We start from the raw sequence: 18,184 nt of genomic DNA on the forward strand, positions 1-18,184 counted from the left end.
CTTTGTTTATGGGTTTGTATAATGATATGCAAAAGGTAGTAACATAAAAAATAGGAATTTGTTCTTCATTTTCATAGATTTGTATGTTAGGGTATGAATGTGAAGTGATGAAATTGATGTTTTGAAATCATGTTTTTATGTTACTATATGATTCTATACGTTAGATATATGCTAGAATACATTAAATCGATGATTAATTGTTGTTTGTATGAATTTTAATGGAGAAATTCGTATGTGGCAGAATGTTGTCCGCAGAAGAATTTTCCTATAGAATCGCATGCACTGTAACGCCCGGATATTTAATTAATTAGTTAATTAAATATTTCGAATTATTCCATATTTGAGTTGTCGAATTGTTAGTTAAACTAGTTGTTTAATTGTTGAATAGTCAGTAGAATTAATACTAGTAATATAATATTGCTTGATTATTAATAATAATAATAATAATATTGGAATTAAGAGAGTAAATGTGTTGGGCTTATTTTGGGGATAGAAGTAGTAAAAGCTGGTGTGTGAACATTAAGCCCAATAAGAGAAATAGGTTAATTAGTTATAAATAATAAGAAATTAGGTTTTGGAGAAGTTATTAGAAAATAATGAAAAGAATAAGTGGCTATACGTGAATGGTTCGACAAGAGAGGAACAAGGTTTGGGAGAAAAACTGTCGTCGGGAGAAAATTGCAGACCGAAAGCCAAAACCGAAATTCGACCGGAACTCCGTAGAGAGACCTTCAATCCAAGGTAAGGGTGGGGTTCTAATTTTCTAATGGATGGTAAGGTGAGTAGTATGTGGGATTAGGGTAATGGGGAATTTACCATGCATTCGTAGTTGTTCTGTTTGTGAAAGTAGTAATTTTCTGTGTTGGATTTGTGTTTGAATTGCCTGCCGAATTGATATTGTGAATGGAAAACTATATTTAGTAGTAGTCGATTAATGGTATGATGAAATTATATAAATTACAGAAAACTGTGTACAGAAAGAAGACGGTACCAAACGGTACACCCTAGAGACAAGGGGAGTATGCCGAATAGCACACCATGGGGGGAGAGAGAGAGAGAGAGAGAGAGAGAGAGAGAGAGAGAGAGAGAGAGAGAGAGAGAGAGAGAGAGAGAGAGAGAGAGAGAGATGCCGACCGGCATGTATAGATGGAAGGTAAGAGGTGATAAGAGGCACCCTCATAGTACAGGGGATTTCCTTTGTTTTCTTAATTGCTTAGGTACTGTATGCTTAGGTACTATAGCGTTAAAGTTTCAAGTTAGTAATTTATACATTTTTTAATAATAAAATAATAATAATAATAATAATTACAAAAATAACATTGATAATAATAATAATTATATTAATGATGATTTAGTATTATTAGTATAATGTGTTTAGGAGTTTTAAATGAGAGATAAATAATTGATTAGTAATTAATTAATTGGTTTAGTAGATAACGCTTAATGATTATATAGTATTAGCGGTAAATAAGTTATTTTAGGCGTAGAATCGTAACCGTTAAATTGTGTAGTAATTATTGCTACTTGCTTGTGATGATATTGTTAATAATTTGCGAAGTTACAGGCTGTGATGAAATTGGATGTGTTACTATGTGCTGTTATTTTTTCTTGCGATGTGTTGTGATGTTATGATGTTGTGATAAATTTTGTTTATTACGATGTTGATTACGATGTTGATTGCGATGTTTATTACGATGTTGGTTGTGATGTTAATTACGATGTTAATTGGGATGTTAATTGTTGTTGTTGTGTGTAATGTTGCATTCATTGAGTCGTATACATTTGCATACTTTGCGATGGCCTGGATTGGCAACACGATGTGAGTTTTACTCTGTTTACGATGGCCTAGATTGGCAACACGAAGTGAGCTTTGCTCTGTTTATGATGGCCTGGAATGGCAACACGATGTGAGCTTTGCTCTGTTTACGATGGCCTTGATGGCAAACACGATGATGATGAAGGCTTATGCCTTGGACTTAATGGCAAACACGATGGGAGTTCTGCTCCAACGGTACCACATGCATGCGCATTTGAATAAGTTGTTACATCACATGTTGCATATTTGAGTTGTTATGACGATGAATTCGTCGTTGTATTGTGTTGATGAATATGTTGTGATGAATGTTGTGGTGTCGATAAATTGTTGTTGTTCTATTATGTTGATGAGTATGTTGTGATTGTTTGTTGTGTGAATAATTTGTGAAGCGGTGATTTACATTATCTGAATTCTATCATATATTATTTATCCTATGATTTATTATATTATTAGGTATCTCACCTCTTCTGTTTGAATGTTACCCTTTGTTGGTAACATGCAGGTAACTGTTGAATAGTATATTCAAGGCAAATATTTTTATATCGTATCCACAGAGATTGGGTGATATTACCGTCGTTCTATAGTTACTATTATTTTAAGTTCGAAAGGTAACAAAGTTGTTTTGTTTTGAATCGCTATTTGTTCTAATCAAGACAATTATAAGACAGTAAACTAAAATTTGTTTCAATAATAAAAGAATGACAAGATTGGTTTTGGTTTCACTATTCCTATCTTCTATGTGACTTTAACAACTATAGTATAACTTCAATAGCAATGACAATGTTCTAGTATCCTCTCAACAATGTTTATGTCTAAACAAAGTTGTGAAAGTTAACATATTAATCTTTAGATGATCTCTCACTCTAACTATCAATATATTAATCTTGATTGTTTGATACAAATAGAAAAGTGGCAAATAAATCTATCTCTATCATTTATTCACTACTTGATAAAATGTTGTAGACCAAGACTTGAAATATATTTCTCAATCATAAATCAAATCTAAATATAAAAGATAAAACAACAACATTCATCCATTTCAATACTAATGAAGTTCATACAAAGTGCTAGAGAAAATACATAGTTAACAAGGATAGCTACTACCTCCAATCTTGTCAAAGTGGGATTTAGCTACTCATCACCATGGTTGACAACAAGAAGAATGAAGAAGAAGCTAAGAACATCAATCTCTCACAAAGTTGTTCTTTTCTCTCCCAAAACCCTAGCCTCAATGTTTGGTTCACAATGAATTGAAATTCCTAATTTTCCTTTTTTTTTCTCCCTAAATAACCCCTAATCTATAATATAAGAAAGGAAATGGTTGTGGAAAACACCAATTTAACCTTTTGTCTTTGCCCTCCACCTCATCAAATTGGGGGCATTTTGTGTCTAAAATTTACTTTTTGCAACCAATATGTACTATTAGTTTGAAATCAATTATACTTACTATCATTTGTGTACAATTTTTAAAAACATGTTGTCTTATTAGTTCATGTAGAACAATATGTTAACCGAAGAAGTACTTTTTTTGAAACTCCAAATACTGTTTGCGTGTACAGTACCTCACTGCCCCCAAGACCTCACTTTTCTGTTGTAGAAACTCAGCAAATACAAACACACAACCTCCATTCTCTCTCATCAGAACCACATATCTCTCTTCTCATTTCTCATTCTTCAACTCAACCCTTAGCTTTGTTCTTCTTCTTCTACTACTGTTGAGCGCTGAGGACGATGATGAACACGATGATGGTGATGTTGATGTAGTTGGGTTCGTGATGAACGATGTTGAACGATTTTAGATGAATGGGTTGAGTTGGTTGAAGATCTATGAAGATGATGACGAAAGCTATGAATCTGAATCTCGGGTGAGGTATTTCTGGTTTTTGTTCTTGATCTCTCTTCCTCTCTCACGATTCTGAAGGGTTTTGATTTTAAGGGAAATGATGAACAAATTGTTTAGGTTTTTTTATGAATATTGGGATTTATCTGTGTTTGAGGTTTTGATGTTTGATGAACAATGTTCTTCTGATAATTTCTGAAGGGTTTGTAAAATTGGGAAAATGATGAACTAGGGTTTGGGTTGTTTTTGCTTTGCAGCTGTTTTATTTAATTATCTTTTCATATCGTCTTCAACTTTACATCTATAACAATTAAATTTTTTTTCCAGGTTTGTAAACAAGTAGCAGCAACACCAATAATATTAGTAAGTACACATCCTTACTTTCTTACTTCCTTTTCATGGTTGTTTTAATTTTCAATTATATCTAGATAAATGGTTTTTCATTGTTTTTTCTTACTTATTAAATAGAGTAACTTAACTTACTTTGTTATCATGGTGATGGTTTTTGTCTCAACTTTCAAGCTCTTTGGTGATGGTTTTTGTCTCAACTTTCAAGCTCTTTGTTTATGGTGGGTTAAGAAGTATTATGGTTTTATTTCACATTGTGGGTTTAAATTTCATGTTTTTCCTACATTTCTATGAGTTTATTCATTCCATGTTATGAGTTTTACTTACATTTTTTGGTTTAATCTTATGTTTGGCTGGGTTTTTTTGGAATGTTATGGGTTTTATTTTACATTGTGGGTTATTTATTTCATTGTTTAATGGGTTTCAAAACTTCTTTTTTAAGTGTGGTTTCTACTTTGTAGGTTTATTTTATGTCACTGCAACTTTTTTGTTTTACTTAATTACAACTCACTAAGATATTGTTTCTTTCACTTTATTATTTGATTTCTTTCAAACCTTATATTAGCCTGTTTTAATTTTGGTTCATTATAGTTTCTCTAATCATAACTCTTGTGTTAAGTAGATGTCAAGGCCAATACTAACCAAAGATTTTTTAAAATAGAGTCAAATATGTGATGGATTTTGAATGCAATTGGTGTGGATATGGTGTGGTTACAGTTACAAAATTAGGTTCCAACCAATAATAATATTATTCTTTTCAATTAATCAACTTACATATCTCTCATGAGAATGATTTTAATTGATCTTTAAGGTGATTTTAACATCACTATGCTTTTGCATTAACATCACAAATTTTATTTGTTATGCTAAAGGGATGATTAACTCTGATTAATATTTTTAACACGTGATTAGTATACATATAAATAAGTATTGTGTTGATGTTGTTATTGTGTATAGTGATGAAGATGAAACTGAGATCATTTTTTGGTTTTTTGGATTGGTTGCTGGAGAAGAGTGAAATTGAAGTCATTCGTGAGTAACTCGAGAGCATTTAGGTGGCAGCAGTTAATAGATATTTCTATACAGATGCCTCTGAAGGTATTTCAAGATAAAGATGGATTACCGAGAATTGTATTGATTGGTTCAAATGGTTTTTCAGCTGAGGTTGGTTTGTTTCGCTTTGGCTAATTAGTAATTAATTGATTATAGCATAATCACTTATCATATAAGTGGCTATGTTGTTTTTATATGTTATAGTTTCATTCCGGTGTTCCTCTATGGATGCCAGATTTTTTCATGGAAGAATCAAAGGAAAGAAGAATTGTTTTTTATTAGCAGCAAGGTAAAAAATATAATCGAATTCTAAAATAGAATCAAAATCAAAAAAATAGAATTGTTTGATCTTTTGATTGGCCAGTTGATCGATTATGACATTTACATCTGCTGATATATTTAAGGTTTTTTATTTATTTTTTAAATATATTTCTTTGTTTCCCTGTTAGTTGTGTTCTCAAATATATTTGTCTCTAACTTTGTTTTTTTTCTATTGTTAGGTATTAAAAGAAATCTGTAGAAACTTTGTAATTTTGTCTCAGATGCCTTGCTTGCTATTCACCACAAAGTCTTATATTTTTAAATTAATTTTATGAAAATCACAGGTGTCGGTGTTGACGCATACACTTTTTTTTTCATGTTCATCAGTTTTTTATTTATTGAATTACATGATTCCAATATTTAGTATTGTGATGTGTGATTGCAGAGACAAAAATTCTTGAGCCTTGGGAAAATTAGGGATGTGTGATTGCAGAGAAACTTTGAAAGTCTATTGATTTCTTTACCTATTATAAATTTATAATATGTTATTACATAACATGTAAGAGTGTTTTTGGAACAGTGTTAGTACGCATATCTAATAATATATTACTCTGCACACTCGCGTCACACTCAATATGACTTTTCTCTTCAACTTTTGACAGAACTGCATATATTATACATATTTTATTTTTAACAAGTCTTATAACAATTCTCAAAGGTCCAGGTGTTCCATGTATCCCTATTACAATAAATGTATTTTTTTACATAGCTCCAGTATTAATTAAATAAGTTTTTATAACGCATGGGTATCCTGGTTTTGGAATATAAATTCTTATAATTATTAGGGTCCTTTTAAGATCCTTTTATCGAAGCATCATACCATAAAAGGATCTTAAAATGTAGAAATGGGGGTATAAAGAAGGAAAGTCACTTTTTGGCTTTGGATATGATTTAAAAGTATATTATTTATCATAAATGATAAATCAATAGCTTTCATGGATATTTAAATCCGACATTCATAGTCATTTAATTTTATAGTTAACCTAAATAAATTATACTAAATAGGCACTTTAAATAAATAATTTATAATCGTTTTTAATTTAACAAGATATAATGCTTTAAAACAATTTCTATAGTTAAATAAATATTTTTATGTATATCACTAATTGAGATGTATACAAGAAAACTGTGACATTGACACAAATACGATTAAAATAAATTATTAATAAATCGGTTAATAATAATTTTATGGGTTAAAAATGATTTTATTGGGACAATGCGTGTCACTAATTATAACTTATATATTTTAAAATATTATTACATTAATATGTTTTTTTAATGAAAAAGTGAGAAAAAATATATATATTTAATTAAACACTTTTCCAAATAAGATAATAAATTAAGATATAATTTGTTTTTTCTAAGAAATTATATAAAATGGTCTATCATAATATAATTGTTTTATTTGTAAAAGAAACTAAAGTTTGATAGATATAGTGTGTCAAAGGTAAATAAACTAAAAAAAACAATTATTTTCTCCTATTGTGAAAAATATATGAAACGGGAAAAATAAAACTACTAATCTAAATACTAAAAATTGAAAATTTATCGACCATTTTTTAAAATATGAAAAAAAGATTATGATAAAAATAACCATTTTATATTAAATTAAAAATAAATGAATGCTTAAAAAACACGTATACTTTAAAAGTTTGATAAATGTATCTTTAATTCCTATTTTAATAAAATCAAAAGTAATTTTAAATTTTTATAATTAATTTTAATGTATTCGATTTATTTTTAAAATAAATTTAACTAGATCTTCAAAAAAAATTTAAATTTATATATGGGACAAGTTAACTATTGAACCTAATATTTTTATGAAAAATCAAAACAAAAATAATATCTAAATATAGAAAAAAATTATTAATTAAAATATTTTTATATACAAACAAAATTATAACCACATATTTATTATCTCTTCTAAATATGTACAATAAGTTATTGATATATTTTATTGTGATCATTTTGACATTGAATAAGTTATTGATATATTATCTCTTCTAAACTATGCACTTTGTCATTGATAACTTAAATATGTGATCATTTCGACATTGAATACCAAAATATTTGAAAGTAGTAATATAATATTTAAGTCAGATTTACTTTTTTTTTTCACTTTTTTCTGACATTGAATACCAACTCTCTCCTATGTCACCTCAACAATTATTAATTTCCTCTCAATATTTGTGTCTTCTCTTTTTTCAATTTTAAATTTTTCTTCTTTATTTATTTATTTCAAATGTATTAATATACCTTCTTTCATATTTTTATTTTTAATTTATGTTCTCTCAATTTCTAAGTTTACTAACATTTCATCTATATTTTTTTTCGACGAGTTGTTCTTTTGTTTCCAACAAGAAAAAAAGTTATCTATGTTGTTTTTCTTATATTAATTTTTGTGTTTTATTTTTTTTCTTAATTTATAATGTTATTTTTATTATTAGATAAATATTAACTTATATACTATTTTCTTTTTTAAGTTGTTCAATTTGTTTTTCTACAATAGATTTTTAATGTTTCATATTTCATTTATGTGAGACATCATTATATTTTCAAAATTTTGAAGATAATCATGACTTTATTCTATTATTTTTGACTCAACTCCATTACTTCTTCTCAATCAATGCACACTGACATGCACCAAAAAAATAGTTTTCCTTCTCCCAATATTTGCTAAATAGCCTCTTTATGAAGTTTCATCCTTCTCCCAATGTTTGTTGAGTTTGACTGCTATTAAAAATGTTTGTTGTGTTTATGAATTTTTTTAATAAGTTTTAATTGATGAGTTTTGAATTTATTTTTGGTAAATGGTAAAGTTTATATCATATTTAACTCAATTTTTTGTAATATTTATATCTTATTTAATTTTATTTCATTTCTACTTATTTATATTTTTATTCATATTTGTTTATTTATTTATAAATTTTTAGATTGTTGAAAGAAATTATTGAAGAGAAATCATTGTTGTCAAAACAATATTTATTTAAAATCATTTTTTAAAATAATTTTTTATTATTGTCAAAACAAACAAAAAAATTATTCGGAAAAAACTACATTGTTGATTAAAATATTTATTTATACGGGGAACAACTATACTATTGATTCAAATACTTCTATAAATAATATCATAACAAAATTATCTTTTATATATAGAAAAAAATATTACTATTATAAATGGAAACAATTTTACTATTAATCTAAATATTGAATAACAAAAAAATTTATCGATCATTTTTTTTCAAATATGTGAAAACATTAAGGGAAAAAAATACTATTGTTATAAACAAGAACAACTTTACTACTGATCTAACTTTAATACATGACAAAAAAATACTATTGTTATAAACAGGAAAAACTTTACTACTGGTCTAACTTTATTACATGACAAATGATCATTTTTAATAAAAAGGACTAACTTACTAATTCAACTTTAGTACGGGAAAAATGAAACCACTGATTCAAACATGTAGTTAGTCAATAAAATTTTATTGTTTTTTTTTCTCATATCGTAGAAATTATATGAAATAGGAAAAATGAAACAACTGATCCAAATTTTGATATCATTTACATTTCATCTTCTAAATAAATAAAAAATAAATAATTTTTTTTTATTTTACAATTTCATTTTTCTTTCATTTCATTTTTATTATGTATTAAAAACAAATTCGCGTCCCGTACCAGTACCCGTGCGTACGCACGGGTATCCTGCTAGTTCGTAATAACTTTTCATCTTCAAAAGATAAGCCCCTCTCTCATGACAAGTGGCAACAAAGTAAAAGAGTCAATTCTGCAGCGCACTGTTTGCGGGGCAAACAATGTTTGCGGGGAAATCACTGAATCTTTTGCCACATCAGTTGCAATTCAAAACTGGACTTGTTCAGCATTCATCAGTTGGCGACGCAAAGGGTGTTTGCAGGGCAAACTGGCCTCATCGGCACTTCTTTTGCTATTCCAAGTCTTCAAGTAATTCCACTTCACTTCCATGATCTTCAAACCATTTAAAAACACTACAAAACTAACAAACATGTGAAATAACACTTCAAATGAACTAAAACTAACAAAATTGCAAAATTATTAAATTGTAAGAATAAAAGTGTAATTATTGAGTTAAAAGTTGTTAAAAGGACCAACAACATTATATGAAAATTAGTACTATTTGATCCCTAACAACTCTCCCCAACTTACCATTTTGTTTGTCCCTGTAGCAACCTGCCCCAAAATTAACCTTTAGAGTCGCCACCTATTCTACCAAGGCGAATAGGAAACCTTCATACAATTAAGAGATTCAGGATAAGATACTATATTCAGGTCGAGGGAAGGTGTTAGGCACCCTCAACCCTATCCTAAGGTTTGCATTCAAGGTTTGTAGCTTAAGAGTGTTGTGAGGTTTACGGCTAAAAATGTTAAGGTTTAATAGCTAAAGAAGTGAATAGGGTGAAAAGTGAGATTGGACCGAATTGAGGTTTTGGGGAAGGGGACTCGCCTTGTTGCCAAGTGCCTACGTATCTCCTTATGGAGAATCAGAGTCAACGTAGTTCGGGGAAGAGTTGTACGCCCTTAGGATTAGAATTTGATTTGACATGGTTTGAAGGCTTTTTGAATGGCCTATCGCAGTTTTGAATAAGGATGAAAATCCGTAGTTTGATTTGAAGTGTTTTGAATGTTTTAGATTTGGGAAGTGTTTTAGGATTTGGGCGTACAACCCTGATTCTAGTATGTACTATTAACCGCAATGATCGATAGATTCGATCACCGTAGTTAAAAGATTAGTAGTTGTATCATTACCAATTTTAATTGATGGATTCAATTATTACTAATAATGAATGAAAGTATTTTTTAGGAATTTTAATAATTTAATTTGTATCATTATCCCTCGTAATCAATCAATTCGATTAAAAATAATAATGAATTTAAATGGGAAGATAGGCTAATCATCGCAACCAATGAAAATGGTTGAAACCCTTTAGCCAAATAAAACTTATTATTTTAATTAAATAAGTATTTTAATAAAATCGATTATTGCCCATCACGATTAATGGATTTAATCGGAACGAATCAATAAATTACAAATTAATATTTATCATATTTTTATTTAATAAAAAAATAGATTTATGAATATATAAATAAATATTAAAAGGATTAATTAGATATTTAAATTGAATAATTAAATTAGAGTAGAAATTAAAGGTTTTTTAGTCGATGTAGCTTGGCTGAAGGTGTATGAGACAGAAATCAGATCTGGGACGTACGATCTAGAGGGATTGAGAATCCTATGGCTGAAACTGAGGGAACATGATAGGCTACAGAAGCGCAGGCGCATGGGGTTACTGGAAATAATTTTGTAAAAAAATATGGAAAGGGCCAGGGATCGAACCCTGGACCCTAAGGATAAATACACGCGCCCTCACCATCCCAGCTATGCCCATTTAGTCGTTTATCATTTTCACCCAATATATTATATATAGAATCAAGAGAACCCAAATAGAAACAGGCGCCAAATTCAAACACACCAATCACGCCCTGACACCTCATCATCTTCTCCAAAGAAAACCTGTAAAACCTGTGACTTTTGGCTACGAATTCGCTACGAATCCTCTTCGTAGCAATTAGACCCTGAAACACAAAAACCCCTTACAAGAAAAATAAATCTTTCGCGACCCCTCTATCCTTTTCGTCTAAACCCCCTGAACCCAAATATACCTTCAATTGCCCCTGATTTCCCCTAAAACGTAAAGCCCTAATTGAAGCTTGTTAAACCTAACAATGGTGGATCACGATTCAATCAAGCATTCATCACTTAAATTACCCATAATCGTTCCCCACATCATAACAAACAGTAATATGCATTCAAAATCCAGTATAGATGCATGAATCAATGCAATCGACCTAGAATTCAAAGTGACATACCGTGGCCTTATTGGAGGTATTTATGGGGTTGCTGATGCAGTATGATGATCCAAGTAGCTTCAGAAAACTTCGAGGATCCTTTTGCAACCTTCAAATCTCTTTGAAATGCCTTGATTCCTTGAAGCCGGTTTCAAGTTTTGTGAAGAATTTTGTGTTCTTGAATGCACCTCTTTGCCCAGAATTTTTGTCCCCTATTCCATTACTTTGTGTTGTATATTTATAGAGGCACAAATTAGGTCAAGAAAATAGTCCAAAGGCCTCTTGAATCCAATCTTGCAAAACTTGTAAAAATTGATTCAAATCTTGAATAGAAACTTTCTATATTTGCCCAATCTTGCATTAACCTTTTCCAATTATATTAGCACGAAATCATATTGCAAATTTGCAATAAATATTGATTGGAATTGATCAACATGCATCCTTTAATACAATATTTGATTTTTCTTTCAATTACTTCATTTTAAATCTTTTTTAAATGAAATAAAAATTGTATAAAATCAAATAAAAACCAAAAATTCGTGGCACATGGTTTGGATAACATAAGTAACTTGTGGACCAAGATTAAGTCATGAAAAGTTAGGCCCACTTGCAAAAAATTCCAATTTGAACCTCTTTTGTTTCACATTTTGCCTCCAAAATTGCCCAACTTTGACAAGGCATATCTCCCTCAATGTTTAAGCTATGAAGGAGTTCTAGGACTTTTTGGAAACCTCAAGATGTCCTCTATAAGCCACTTTGGAACATATTTTTCATTTGGAGATTTTATCTTGATCATATGTCCTTTGACAAAAAACTGTCTTTTGTTGACTTTTAAAAAGGACGTATAATCTTTTATGCTATATCTTCCAAATGAAGCATTTCTGGCCTTGGCTTATGAGAGACAAAGTTATAGAGAATCCAATTTCCTTCCGAATAGGCTTTGAGTGGGGAATTTCAGATGTTCCATGTGAAAGTTATGGCCAGTCAAAGTTGAGTTGACTTTCTCCTAAAGAAACCCTAATTTGAACCTTTTTGCATTTGTTCATTTATGAGTTTCTATTGATGAATCATGATCAACCCTTGATCAAATGATGGATATAATCTCTCATACTTGATGTTAACCAAAAGTCAGGAGCTTTGATTATGGTTGACTTTTAGGTCAACACAGTTGACTGTGGATTATCTGAGCTGTTTGAACAAGTAAACTTTGGATTTGGGCCTTGACTTTGACATAGAGGTATCTTGGATCATAATGGACCATGGAGAACTTCATTAGAGACCTTGTTTTGCTAATTCCCTTGGGAGAGTACCAAACCCTAGCTTTAGGAGACTCTTGCTCAGGAGAATAACTGGATGGATCTCTTGAACTTTGAATCATTGTGAATGGAATATGGGAGGCAAATTTTGGGGTATGACAGTCCCTAAACAAAAAGTCACAAGAGTAGCAAGAGCAACATGCAAGAGAATGATGACAAGGTAACCGAACACTCAAATGGCTCAAAGGTATAAGTCCTTTTAAATTACACCCACCACAATGCTAAAACAAAGCATGAGAAAGAATGATGGCAAAGTGCAAATTATTATCAAGAAATTCCAAAAGAGACATGTCAAAATTGAATCAAACCTACACACACATCATAGTAATGATGAATACAAGAGGGTTTACTTTCACTCATCCGGGCATTTAAATCAACAACAACTCAAATCATGTGTTCACCATAGCAATTTCAAGAATTATGTGCAAAGTGAGAATCAAGAGGGCTTTTATAGGTTGTAATGTGGCTTGGGTTACAAAGAATGGTTTTATTAGAGGGAAATTAAACAAAAATTCCTATCCTAATGGAGCATTCCTATCTATTCACTTACAAACAATACTTGTTTGAATCCCCTTTTCTTTCTTTTTCTTTTTCTTTTTTTTTTCATTATTTTTCAACAACACATAACGGGAACAATTTTATTTCTTTTTCTTGCCCCATACTTTCAAAATGTGTTGTTCTTTTCTTATTACCACAAAACTCATAAGTACCACTTTTTCATTTGTTTTTCAATCAACACTCCCCAACTTTAGGATTCAAACCATATTAGATACAACAATGCTCCCTACATAGACATAGGCATAAGGCAAAATTGCAACCATTGTGGTTGAAGGTTCCAATGAAACAAAAGAAATTAGGATTCATCTACCAAACATTTTCAATAATCACACGAATCCTAATATAAGCTCAATGGGGTTAACTAAGAGTCACTCCTCACAAGGTTAATTGATTTAACTTTTTGGTCAAGTGGTTTTTCTCAAATTCAAACAATGCCTCTATCACTTTCACACTTTTCACAAACAAGAATAATGCATGGTTTATCATGATAAAAATGAGTTGAAATAAATTCCGGTATCCCGCATTTAGTGTACAATGGAAAGTTTCCTCACAATTGGTTAAGTTCTAAATTTTGATTCAAAAATGACATATGATTCAAGGAATTTATGCTAAGCAATTTGCACACACCATCAACTAACCATGTTAAGTCTAGAGAGCGATAAAGTGTACCTTAATTTTCCTTGATACCAATTCTCATCATTGCCACTTGAAGTGTTCACAACATCAACTCTTGTCCGTGCCCATTGATTCCTCAAGCTCCCTTTGTACAAGAACAATTAAACAAATATACCTTGAAAAGTTTGGCTAATCACTTTCCACCCAAACACACAATTAAACTACAATAATAAAAATGCAATTTTTAAAGATGTTCAAATGGTGAAACAAGAGCCACCATAAAGTACACAATTAAAAGCCAAAAAGTGCAACCATAAATAAAGCAAAACAGAATTAAGACTAAAATAAAGTAAAAATAAACTAAAAAAAATAAAAAAAACATGCTACAACACCACTTCAATCTTCTTCTTCATCACCGCCACCAACTGTCCCGATCACGTCTTCCATTGTGTCATCCTCATTTCCGGTACCGATGCCTCCTGCACCCCCCATGAAAGGTGGCATGTCCACAGGCCAATTTGCGTAGGCATCATACTCTGCTTCCAAAGAGGTGCGGTGAAATTGTTGAGATAATGTTTGCACCAAGAACCGGTTCGATCTTTGAGTCGCCTCAAAGTTCTCTGCACAATAGGTGGCGAAGGCCATGTGATCAAAAACAGGTGCTCGACCACCTTTGGAACTTGAAGTAGATGATCCTCCTCTTTCAGCTTTCTTTGTTGCGCCATCACAAAACCTGCTAACAAAAGCTTCATTAATAACACTTGTGATTTTGAAATGTACCTCACTCGGGATGGCCACCCTCGCATTGTAACAAAGCCCCATGATTAGACCAAGATAAATAAGGACACCGGCTTTGCCTCCATGTCTCGTTCCCATAACTGTTACCCTCCTCATTTCTTCAGAGATAATGCTGGCCAAATCAATTGGTACTCTGTACAAAATGCAAAACAGCATGTATCCTACTTCGAGTGAGATGTGTGTCATGTGAGTTCTTGGCCGGATGTTGTGTAATACCACCACTAGCAAGGCCTTAACCTCCACTTTAAAATCCTCTCTTTTCCATCCTTTTGGCGCTCCTGCCTCATTCAACTCATAGGTCTTTCCTGCAAGACATAAGGACTCACTGACAACTTGAATGTTCCAATCATTAGTGAGATACCTTCTGTGGTACTCACTTCTTACTCCATCGGGTAGCTCCAATGGGGACCCCAAATATTCATTGATAGAGCTCCTCTTAAAAGAGATTGTCCTTCCCCTCACCACTGTTTTGTACATAAATTCTGCCCCGTCTTCAACCGGAATGGCATTCGCATAGAATTCGCAAACGATATCATAATTGATCTCAGCTACCGGTTCACATATCTTCCCCCATTTGAGTGTTTCCAATGTTTGAACCGGATAAACCTTTCATCCTGGACGATTCGGTTGCACAAGTAAGTATATCGCTCTTCTTGTTCCTCTCCAATGAACCGTGGTGTGGAGTAACTAGGATTGGCACTTCTGGTTTTTGTGCGCTTTGACATCTGCAACAACATTTAACAACCAAACCATAGCAACCAAACTGTTAGCATTTAAAATCAGGAAAATGTAAAACAAAACTCAGTTTGCGGCGCCATCAGTGTTTGCGGCGCAACCTGATATTGTAAACTCAGTTCGCGGCGCAAAGGAGGGGTTGCGGCGCAAACTGTGCAAAACTCAGCAAATATGGCACAGAACAGAAGGTTTGCTTGCAACAATAAGAACCCACTCAAGAACTTCAGTACGTTATGCAGTAAGATTAACACATGCAAGTTCAATTTTTGACATTTAGTTTGCATCTACTATGTTAATCAACAAACCCTAACCTAGAATGACTTGAGCAATAGACATTGGAGAATCACAAAAATAAAAACCATACCTTGAACTTGAGTTAGGTAAATGTAGAAATTGAAGAGAGGTTGTGTGTGAGGGTGTTGGTGAGATTAGGGTTTGAAGGTGGGAGATGAGAGTTTAGTGAGGGAGAGAGTGTTAGATTGAAAAGAGAGAAGTAAGTTGTATGAGTAAATGATAAAAGTGAAAAGAAAATAGGTTAAAGTAAAAAAAAAACTAAGTGTAAAAAAAGTTCTGTCCCGCAGTGTTTGCGGGGAAAACAAGAAAAATTTTCTTTGTAAAATGGGCTTACTCCCTGGTTGTGGTCCATTTGCGGGGCAAACAGTGATTGCGGCGCAATCACTGATGAAATTTTTTTTTTCAAAATTGGCTTACCTGTTTGCGGGGCAAACAGGTGAGATTTTCTTTGCAAATTTGGCTTACTCCCTGTTTGTGGTCCATTTGCGGGGCAAACACTGATTGCGGGGCAAACAGGTGAAATTTTCTAAAAATGTCAATTTTTTTACACTTAACTTTCACTTCCTTGCAAAAACAAGTATCTAACACCTACAAAATAAAAAATCCATAAAAATAACAAAGTCTACTTACGACGTTGGGTTGCCTCCCAACAAGCGCTTTGTTTAACGTCTTTAGAGCTTGACGGTTCGATGATCTCTTACGGATCATTAAGTAAAATGGCACAAGCTTCGCGTACCACTTCTCCACCATGGTAAGGCTTGAGTCGTTGACCATTAACTGTCCAACTTTCCTTAGATTTGGGATCCTCGATCACAATGGCTCCATAGTCCCTCACTTCCTTCACCACAAATGGTCCAGACCATTTTGACTTAAGCTTACCGGGGAACAACCGAAGTCGCGAGTTGAATAGCAACACCATTTGTCCCTCATGAAAACTTTTGCAGCGGACTTTCTTATCATGGTAAGTCTTAGCTTTGTACTTGTAGAGCTTGATGGAGTGATATGCACGGTCTCTTAATTCTTCCAATTCATGGAGTTGGTCTTTTCTTTTGTGGCCGGCTAGAGTGGTATCAAAATTCAGAAATTTAAGAGCCCAAAGTGCTCTATGTTCCAACTCTACCGGAAGATGACAAGTTTTTCCGTAGACCATCTGAAAAGGGGTTAGTCCAATAGGAGCTTTGTAGGCAGTACAGTATGCCCACAAAGCTTCATCTAATTTCAATGACCACTCTTTTCTAGAGCTAGAGACTGTTTTCTCAAGAATTCTCTTTACTTCTCTGTTTGACACTTCCGTTTGAACATTTGCTTGTGGGGGATAGGGAGTGGTCACCTTATGTTTTACACCATAATGTTCTAAAACTTTTTCCAGAGGTGTATTACAAAAGTGTGATCCTCCATCACTTATCAACACCCTTGGCACACCAAAACGTGAGAAGATATTTTTCTTTAAGAATTTAATCACAGTTTTGGAATCGGCCTTAGGTGTAGCACGTGCTTCCACCCACTTGGATAGATAGTCAACGGCAACAAGAATATATTCATTAGCGAAAGAGGGAGGAAATGGATCAACAAAATCAATGCCCCAACAATCAAAGACTTCTACTTCTAACATATTGGTCAAGGGCATTTCATCTCGTTTTCCTATTCCTCCACTCCTTTGACATTTGTCACAACTTTTTGCTTGCTCATGAGCGTCATTGAATAGAGTAGGCCAAAAGAACCCCGATTGGAGTACTTTGGTAATTATTCTCCATCCATTATAGTGGCCTCCATACGGAGAGTTGTGACAATATCAAAGAATATCTTTTGCTTCTTCATTGGTGACACATCTTCTCAAGATGCTGTCGACACCTTCTTTGAATAGATATGGGTCATCCCATACATAGTGTTTGGCATCCGCTAGAAATTTCTTTCTTTGATTGCTAGTGAGGTCTTCCGGTATCAAACCGGTTGCCTTATAATTTGCAAAATCGGCAAACCAAGGCCTCACATGAATCGCATAAAGTCTTTCATCCGGAAACTCCTCTCTTACTTCGATCTCATTCTTTGTAATATCCACATTTACCAATCGGGATAAATGATCCGCCACCAAGTTTTCAGACCCCTTTTTGTCTCGGATTTCCAAATCAAATTCTTGTAAAAGTAAAATCCAACGGATTAACCTTTGTTTGGAATTCGGCTTGGTTAGTAAATACTTTATCGCCGAATGGTCGGTGTAGACTACAACTTTAGACCCGATCAAATAAGCTCTAAATTTTTCCAATGCATACACTATGGCTAGTAGCTCTTTTTCAGTTGTTGCATACTTAACTTGAGCTTCATTCAAAACTTTACTAGCATAGTGAATTGCATGGAAAACTTTTGATCTTCTTTGACCTAATACCGCACCAACCGCATAATCGCTTGCATCACACATGAGTTCAAAATCCATTTTTCCAATTTGGCGCAACGATTATGGCTGCGGTAACTAATTTGTCTTTCAGCTCAAGAAATGCTTTTAGACAAGACTCATCAAAATCAAAATGCGTACCTTTGTTGAGTAAATTACTCAATGGCTTTGCTATCTTCGAAAAATCCTTGATGAATCTTCTATAGAAACCG

At 32.5% G+C, this 18,184-nt stretch overlaps 1 protein-coding gene and 1 long non-coding RNA gene across 5 annotated transcripts; one reads left to right on the forward strand and one right to left on the reverse strand.

Annotated features, from left to right (window-relative positions):
- The first annotated feature begins 3,116 nt into the window (after positions 1 to 3,116).
- Positions 3,117 to 6,584, forward strand: LOC131644873 (uncharacterized). 4 transcript variants are annotated; one of them, XR_009296737.1, is made up of 3 exons: positions 3,117 to 3,681; positions 3,984 to 5,168; positions 5,262 to 6,584. It is a non-coding gene; the product is annotated as an uncharacterized LOC131644873 (long non-coding RNA). The 4 variants fall into 4 exon arrangements; XR_009296735.1 differs by having other exon boundaries at positions 3,984 to 5,662; positions 5,764 to 6,583; XR_009296736.1 differs by having other exon boundaries at positions 5,293 to 6,583.
- Positions 6,585 to 15,102: 8,518 nt separating this feature from the next.
- LOC131594807 (uncharacterized) lies at positions 15,103 to 17,195 on the reverse strand. The gene is made up of 3 exons (XM_058867016.1): positions 16,320 to 17,195; positions 16,001 to 16,171; positions 15,103 to 15,279 (listed from the first exon to the last, which is right to left on the reverse strand). Exons 1-3 carry the CDS (start codon positions 17,193 to 17,195, stop codon positions 15,103 to 15,105), a joined length of 1,224 nt encoding a protein of 407 aa, XP_058722999.1.
- Between the last annotated feature and the right edge of the window lie 989 nt (positions 17,196 to 18,184).

Source organism: Vicia villosa, linkage group LG1, assembly GCF_029867415.1.
Source record: "Vicia villosa cultivar HV-30 ecotype Madison, WI linkage group LG1, Vvil1.0, whole genome shotgun sequence".
In the NCBI taxonomy this organism is placed as follows: Eukaryota; Viridiplantae; Streptophyta; class Magnoliopsida; order Fabales; family Fabaceae; genus Vicia; species Vicia villosa.